This window comes from Stegastes partitus, unplaced genomic scaffold, assembly GCF_000690725.1.
Source record: "Stegastes partitus isolate 25-593 unplaced genomic scaffold, Stegastes_partitus-1.0.2 Scaffold771, whole genome shotgun sequence".
In the NCBI taxonomy this organism is placed as follows: domain Eukaryota; kingdom Metazoa; phylum Chordata; class Actinopteri; family Pomacentridae; genus Stegastes; species Stegastes partitus.
This window is the reverse complement of record NW_007578502.1, coordinates 337,291-346,133: the sequence shown is the minus strand read 5'-3', so window position 1 is coordinate 346,133 and position 8,843 is coordinate 337,291. Positions and strand designations below refer to the sequence as shown.

The 8,843-nt window shown below is 49.0% G+C and overlaps 1 protein-coding gene across 1 annotated transcript in view; it reads right to left on the bottom strand.

Moving 5' to 3' along the window:
• Window positions 1-4,844, bottom strand: part of LOC103364723 (VOPP1 WW domain binding protein) — a 17,118-nt gene extending 12,274 nt beyond the window's left edge. Inside the window, exons 1-2 of the mRNA XM_008291947.1 lie at window positions 4,748-4,844; window positions 4,191-4,248 (exon numbers count right to left, since the gene is read on the bottom strand). Coding sequence (XP_008290169.1) covers window positions 4,191-4,248; window positions 4,748-4,844 — 155 coding nt within the window. The remainder of the gene's footprint in view (window positions 1-4,190; window positions 4,249-4,747) is intronic.
• Window positions 4,845-8,843: the final 3,999 nt, after the last annotated feature.

Genomic DNA, 8,843 nt, shown 5'->3' with positions numbered 1-8,843 from the left:
ACTTGGCCTTGAACACCTCAGACAGTCTCTGTCTAACCATGGACAGGACGGCCTGGGCCTCCAGCACCACTGTGACGAAGCCTCCAGTTCTTTCTGGCCAGCACTGGTCACTCACACATAAAGCCAGACTCTGAACAGTCGTTTTTCACCTGCACACGATTGTCAGAAGGAACATTCTGTCTCAGAGTGATGCTGGAAAACTAGTTCATGTACTATCCGCAGCCCAAAATACCTGACAGTATTTTAGGTGTACAGCAACATCCATTGTATCCTGAAGGTGTCGACTCCTGTGGGAAAGAACCCGTTGAAGTGGAGACCACGGCTGAGAGATATTACAATAGAACCAAGAGATAAAATAAAATGGGTTAGCCCTGTTTTAACAGAGCCTTCCTTTATAATGTGGCCTCAATCAGAAACAGCAGAGACACTTTAAAGCCAACAAAGTTGGAGGTTTTAGGCCTACAGACACACATCTATCACACTGGAAACACTTCCTTTGTCTCATTTGTTGGCATGCATAGCTGCAGTCACTGAGGGTCTCCTGTGTCCTCTGAGCATCACCCCCTCCCCTCCTTTCCATTACTGGCTTTGGTTCAGAACACACTGATGCTGGTCAGCTGGAGAGCGCCTTTAATTAACCGTCTTTGAAATGATCTCCGTCTGTGAGAATACAGCCTGCTTTGTGGTGGCATATGGGGGATTTTCCACATTATCGTTGTGCACCCTGCAAAGAAGCAGTCTGGGACGGACTGAGGGTTTGAGAAGGAGGAGTGAAGGTGAGATAGGAGAGGATAAGGAGTGCTAAATGAAGCCATTCACACTCAGGGTGGCAGGCAGCGAACACACCAGCCCTCTTCACCGACGTGGACACATCTTCTCAAAAACAACGAGATGGACTCAAGTCTCAATGCAGATGAAAACATGCAGGATTTGGATGTGGTTATAAATAGATGTGACATTCACCCACATCACAGTGCTGTGCACTGGACTCTATCAACTCCCGGCAGGGCCAACAAATGCTCTCAAGAAATTAAAAGCAGCAGTAGAGCAGTGGCGGTTCTGTGAAGGACCTTCATCTGCAGGTACGACATCTTCTCACTCGGTCACGTGAATCAGCCTCTACAGCTGTCTGTGCTTGTTCTCTCTGTGGACGTCTCTGACCCCCAAAATCCTTATATTCATATTTATTGTTCTGTTCTGTTGCTGCTCTCCATCTACTATCCTCACTCTCACCCAACCGGTCCAGGCAGATGGCCGTCCTCCCTGAGCCTGGTTCTGTTGGAGGTTTTGTTCCCCTCTTTGGGGGGTTTGGTTCCTTCCCACCGTTGCCAGCCGCTTGCTCAGAGGAAGTCCAAAGGCTGCTCTGGATTGTTGGTTCTCTGTTTAACTCTGTGAGGTCCATAGCTGACTATGTTCAGGCTGTGAGACGACATACGCTGTAAACTGAGCTCTACAGATAAAACTGAATTGAACCGTCTGCAGCGTGACGACAGGACTAATCTTACTCCTCTGGTTTTCCTAGTAATATAATTTACAAGCCGTTAGCTTTGTGTTGCATTGTTTTTCAGTAAAACTAGATTTAGAGGTGATTTGATTAGCTTCAGGCTGCTGCATCTGAAACAGGCAGATTCAGCACAGAAAGCAGGAAGTCTGGCTTCTTATTGGTCACAGACACTGAAGAGGTCTGGTTGGTGACGTGTCCAGTGATGACTGGACTTTATTGAAGTGTTTTCTATCACAGCATCTTGTTTCATGCTGTTGGAGGGAACCACAGTCACACCGACACCATAAATTAAACCAAATAAAAAAGACAGAAAGCATGTGGTGATTTTAACACATTTTAATCTAATTAGGGACAATAAATGCATAAATATGTATATTTTTTGTTTCCATTCATTATATCTGGTGGTTACAGCTGTTGCGTCACTCTGCCCACCATTCTGCCTCCAGACTGATGTATCTCACCAGCTACAGGACAGATGTGCTGCCCTGTCAGACTCAAACTGCCTTTTATCTAACAAGCCATCACATTTGTAAATATGGACAAGAAATCAGATCCAGCCGGTCTGGCCATAACGTGTGCAATGAGGAGACATTGTTTATAAGTGTTTGTGGGCTACCGAAGTGCGAAATGCCATCGAGTGTTTTCTGCTGCAAACTCCATCCATCCATCCATCCATCCATCCATCCATCCATCCATCCATCCATCCATCCATCTACTGAGGGTGGATGCAGAAGAGGTGACAGAGTCAGAAAGAGGGACACAAACAGAAACAGGAAGATAGGTTATGTCTTAATGCCTGCCACAACAATCCGATTGGTTACACGTCACGAGTAACAGCCAATCCCTGAAAGCCACCGCTGACACAGAGGGAAGACGAGAGCATCTGCAGATCAGCTCTGGTGAGCTACCGGCCACAGCAGAACCGACACTCTGCTGCTGGAGAGGTGAGAAGTGTCCAGATACAAGCCACAGTCCAGAAAACCAAAAAGCTCTCATTCAGTACGCTGCTTTTGATGACCAGCTGTTGTCACCTGTAGATGATACGGGCTTTCATCATCTTTCAAGTGTCCTGGCGGCTGTCACCACATTATAGAAACCACATCACCACAGCTTGGTGAGAAAGCCCATCAGCAGCCTGTTGCAGCTCATCACCATCAGCTCAGCTCCCAGTGTCTCTCACCAGGTTACCTGTGAGCCAGACTGGTGAGGACTTCACTCTGCAGAGTCTTTCTGCATGCAGACCAGTTTGTGGGGTCAAACACCAGCCAAGCCACAGCAGCTGGACTGATATGTCTGAGAAGTTCTGTTCATGTCGTTCCCTGAGTAAAGCCAGCCTCCTCAGCCCGCCATGCCTCTGTCACAGCCTCCACACTGCTGACAGGGCTCTTCTGGTTTACAGATAATGGACATGTTGAACATCCCGCCTCAGCCCATCATATCCATCCATCCATCCATCCATCCATCCATCCATCCATCTATTCAGATGCAGCTCAGCCGGCCCATAAGGAGACTGCAGCAGGACAGGCCAACGTGCTGGAGCAGCATGTATGCTATGCTGTAGTCTGTCCTCCAGCAGAAGGGGCTCTGGGCTCTCTGGTTCCAGCATGAGCTCCAACAAGCTCACTGCTCACCAGTGGACACTCTGGAGGACACACCACCGGCTGGTTCTGGCTCTGGAGCTACTTTGATGCTTTGGGTCAGATGAGATGATCATCTAGAGATTTCAATTTAAAACAAACAAACAAACAAACAAACAAACACAGACACACACACAGACACACACACAGACACACACCTCTGAGCATTATTAGACCCGTCATGTTATCATTAAGTGCTCATCTCTGCGGTACTGAGCCAAACTGGGCCACTCTGCGGCCATCTTGGCCACGCCCCCAGAAGGTTATTTCAGGCTTACCAAACCAGGTCCACATCTACATGAGCGGGGAGAGTCACAACCGGGACATATAACTGGCATGTCCAGAATCACCGATTTAAACCACCTAAAAACTTTGGTAACTTTTCCCCAGAATCAGGTTTGAAAAGCGTTTTCCTGCAGACGGCTTCTACCAAACACGGGTCGGTGCAGCAACATGACTAAATACTGTCTCTGTCTGAGTCACCAGAGTGCCACGCCGGGCCACGCCGGGCCACCCCGGGCCACACCGGGCCACGTCGGGCCACGTCGGGCCACGTCGGGCCACCCCGGGCCACGCCGGGCCACCCCGGGCCACGTCAGGCCACACTGGGATCAATCCTGCAATCAGGGACGATGCTCCAGCAGCGGAGACACCGGATGGGCAGCGAATGTGTGCATCCAACCCCCATCTCTGGTGTCGTACAATTCTCTAATAGCTTTCTATATAAAATAAATAAATGAGTCAGGAGCAGCCCTGTCCCTCATAAACGCTCTGCTTGTACTTGGTGTGTTTACTGCAGTCATCTAGACTCCACTGCTCGGTTTTTTTCGTACAGCTCACTTCATTATGTCATCACACCAACTGAACAGGCTTCTGGAAACTCTGCTAATGTTGGAGTGATTTTAGGCTTCAACAAGTTCTATAAAATACCTTTTCTTGTTAAAGGAAACAAACAGGTAAAAGATTCATGGAGTCCCAGAAGAATGCAGTAAAAGCCGAAGCCCTCCAGGCTGTGAAGAGCTGGTAGGTCGGCTGCTCTGCTCACTCACACAATGGGCTGTTTGTCAGGCGGCTGGGGGAGAATGGGACCATACTGTGACACTTTGGCTGAGAAAAGATGACAAGAACACATGCACAGGGAGAGAGAGTGAGAGAAGGATGGCCGGGGAGATGTTCACAGAGGAGGACATGCCCTCTCACTGCTGGACGTCTTCTACCAACAGCACGCATCAGATCCTCACACGGGGAGCCAGGCAACTTCTGTTTTATCTTTTCATTAGAAGAGTCAAGGCCAAGCCGACGTTAAATGATGCCACCTCTGTAAAAACACACATTTTAAAGATTGCAGAGTCTTCAAGATCGAAGGGGTTCATCCTCATGGGATCACTGACAGACCGAGCAGCTTTGACATGATGATGGCACCAGGCGAAGTGTGATGACGGTTTATCAGAAGGAAAATATAAGTGTCTCAACCAAATGTCATGGAAATCCATAAAAATAAATAAAACTAAGATCCACAGTTGGCACCAGCTAAAAGACGGGACAGTCAGTCATCCTCTGGGGAGCATGAATGTGTGAAACCCAGCGTCAGCTGTCTGGACCCAACCTGTGAACTCATTGGAAGCTGGACATGAAGTCAGGGGATCCCCAGAACTATTGGGGCTCATCATCTGGGGAACATGGACGTTGGTATCGACATTCATGGTGATTGATCCAGTGGTTGTTTTAAGACATATTCCTGTCTGGCCTAAAGCTGAGCCATGCTGCCAGCAGGGCTGAAATGTGAAACATAAATGTGCTCGGTAAATCATTAGGAGAAAAAGATCATGGTCTTAACTGGTCTTAAGGTGCATGAACATGTCAGAGGATCAGATGTAATGAGAACAGGGAGGTCAGGCCCTCATCGTCATGCTGCAAAGTAAATACTAGAAGCTCACTAGAGTCCTCCAGTTCATCTTCATGAGAACATCTCTATTCATACAATGCTTCACATCAGCCAGACCTACTGAACGAGCACCAGGGCTGAACATGAGAGGACACACCACCGACCTGATGTGAGTACCATCCACTTATCTGCTTCCTCTCCATCAATACATCCACTTTCTGATGCTGCTGCCGGCCTCAGTGTTGCAGACTCTGATATGATCCTCCCTCTCAGTCCTCTCAATCCAACAGCTTTGAGCCTCTCATCTCACGCTCTCAGGCCAGCATTAGCCTTTATACGTCTCAGTTAACAGTGTCGCCTCCCCGTGATGTGGAGGCCAACAGCAGGCCGTGTGATGGACATACGATGTGCAGCACATGCAGAGAAACAGGAGAACACTGCAGCATTTACTGCAAACACTGGAACTCTGATACAGAAATGTAGAAAAGTGAAGTTTAATTTTACCATTTCAGATGTCGTTGCACTCCGTTTCCTTCAGTTTGGACCGAGCTGCTCTCCGTCCCCAGCCTCCTGCCAGCAGTGATCAGCGTCCAGCTCTGTTCATTGTCTTCCTCTAATTGGAGCTCACTGAAAGAGCCGACAGCAGAGGAAAGTGTCCCTCTGTGTTCCCGCGGGACAAAAATGACCATTACGTAACCAGACAATGTGTTTCCTGCTTTAAAAGCGGCTCAGATGGGTTTTGGCTGGAGGACGTTTGGGGGGATGAGCAGTTCAGATGCTGCACAGTAAAGCGTTAGACGAGCCGTGATCAGGATGTGTTGAGCCTCTGAAGCTGCAGGAGGCCACAAACCAGGCCGACAGGAGGCAGGTGGGTGAAGGCCGGCGCTACAGAACACCTCGCTGTGATGCACACTCAGATGAATGTTACTGCACTTTTCTAACACTTCACTCAAAGCATGAACATACCCTCCTGTCATCTGGACCTGAGGCCGTCTAGTCTGTCCTCAACTCTAAATCTGCAGACTTGACATAACAATGACCACAAAGAGGTTTTGAATGTCAACACATCAATATCAGCCTTTAAACCTCTTTCATTTCTGTCTCGCTGTTTCCTTCAAAGTCTCCTCTTCTGCTCGACTCCAGCACGCCGTTTCATCTGTTCTTCCCTCCATCTCCCATCCAACCAGCTCTCCTCCCTCCCGTCTCATTGATCTCTGCTGACCACACCGATGCCTCCACATCAGAGAGCAGCATCCGGCCGGCGAGCGTCGTCCGACTGCCGGAGTGCGTTTGGCCTGAAGTGGAGCCAACGAAGAGGAAACGGAGCAGCAGAGGGAGGTGTCAGGTGAGAGGCACATCCTGGTACCAGATCAGATGTTCCCATACAGATGCAACGCCACATTAGCTCCATACAACCCAGTAGCTAACCAGTCATGTGTACTCACTACAAGTCAGTGTGTGTGTTTGTGAGGTCCAACCAACACGTCAGACGGATGTTGTTCCTCGTCAAACACGACTCCTGCATGGTTTTAGTTGTCAGTCTTCTCTTTACTGCCTTGCTGGTGCACTGCCTCATTAGGTGGTTTATTGCCACTAATTGCTGATGACTGGATGTGGACTGCACCCCCACTCATGAACAACATGAGATCCACAGTACCGCAGGTAGCCGACAGAATAAGTTTGGGGAACCGGTCCAGTGAAGCTGCTGTGATCCGGTGGCCTGCACAGGTCAAACTGAGCCACAGCTCCTCTCCGTTGTGGACGCAGAGGATGAACAAGAAAGCATAGGCTGTAAAGAACAAGTGCATGTGGACTATGGCATGTGTTCCCCTCTTTACCAGGAACAGCTCCTCGTCACCGCGTACGTACAGAGAGCTGCTGGTCCATCAGATACTGAAGAAGAGCTTATCCAACCTCATAGGGAATCCAAAGGCAGCTTCCGTTGGCCTCTATATTACTGCTGTAATCACTGTGAGATCATATAAATTAAACTGAATTTAACTGAATGACAGACAACTAATAGATGGACTAACTGGATTCAACACATCTGGTATTCTGACAGCTTAAATCAAACATCTCTCGACTTTATAGAAAATAACTTTTGTATTGTTCAGTCTTAGGAAAAATAAAAAAGGAAGATATTGTTCTGTCCACACAGCCTTTCCAAAAACTGTATGACAGTCCGTAGCTATGAACCGGACCAGAACACACACACCTGGGACGCAGATCAGGCACAAACAAAGGACTACAGATGCCCTGTGAATGTGTACAAGACCTGCTGGAATAGTGCCGCTGGTCTGTTTCCCTTTTACAGAGTCAGGACCGAGTACGGACGGTGGATATGGAGGTTCTTTTAGAACACACGGCAGAACTAGAATGTTCCAGTTCATAGTTATGCCTGACTTGTGTAGCCAACATGTTCCTACAGCCACTGGGATGTGTGCCCTCAGCAGGGATTGGCTCAGACACTGTCTCTGACCACTACACCATGAATCCATCAGTGTCTGTTTGTTTCCTTTTGCTTTATTGACAGCAGCACTCGAGCTGCAAGGACCCGACAGGCCGTCTTCTCCCAGCACGACGTCACAACGTTCCACAGAGCCACTTGTCAGGACTGTTGGTCTTTCTCAGTCTTCCAGATCCCCAGAAACGTTCAGAAGGTCTGAGGTCAGATGAGTTTGGAGCAGAGACCGAATCCACTGCAGCACCGCTCTCAGTTCACATCCTGGTACTGCCACTGATCTCTAACGGGACTCATCAGTCGGATTTAATTGATTTTTCCGTCACCCACTGTGAAGTGTGCCTCGGCCCGCCCCGAGCGTCTGCTCTGGTTTACCCCCTGAGAAGTGCTACGGCAGCATCCTCTGAGACCCGACCGGGCCGGGTTCTAGACAGGATGGCTGCTGAAACAATGAAACAATGCTAACTATTGGGACTTTTACCATGCATTACAAGATCTGTTCTCATGTTGAATTGCTGTGCAGGCTGGACATGGAGTCCACAGCTGGTCAGATGCACAGCTGGTCAGATGCACAGCTGTCTCTGGTGTCTGGCTGCAGGAGAAGAGTCGGGAGCTGACTGTTGCATCTTTCATAAAAACAAAGTCCTACACACATGAGGGTGATGTTGTACGTTCCCTGAGATATGGTGGGCTTCCAGGGAACAGAGAGCTGGACTGTGTGGTTCTGGTTCCTTCAGCTGACACAGCAGCTCCAGGTCCAGCAGCAGCAGCAGCTTCTGCCACTGCAGGAGGAACAGTCACACATCTGTCAGATTCAGCTGGAGGAAAACCCCAGCAGTGCACCAGAAGTCTGCTTTATAATGTGACTAACATGAGCCAGCCCTCTCCATGAGGCACTGCAAGATGTAGTGATGGTTTAATGGTTTATGTTGGGGAAAGCCAGATGTGACTGATCCCAGCTGGTCCTCACACATTAGTTTGTGTTAATGCAAAGTGCCAATCCTGTTAAACAGTGCAGACCGTAGACCTACAGACTTACTGTGATGTGAACATGAGGCAGGAACAAGGCGAGGGCAGGGACAACTGCTGAGTTGGCTTAAACCAATGGAACTGTTGCTGGTACCGTGTGAACGTTACCAGGATCCACACTAACGCTCACACATCACTGCCAGCTGCTTAAACCAGCCGTTCACAGTCTGCAGACCAGCAGCACCAGTTAGAACTGCTCAGCTGACATCCTGCACAAAGACTGAACCCAGGAGATTAAAATGTGCACTAAATGACTGCTGCACTGATCTGTGCAAGGACTGAGCAGCAGAGAGACCCGTGGAGGTGGAGCGACGAGTGAAGATCTGA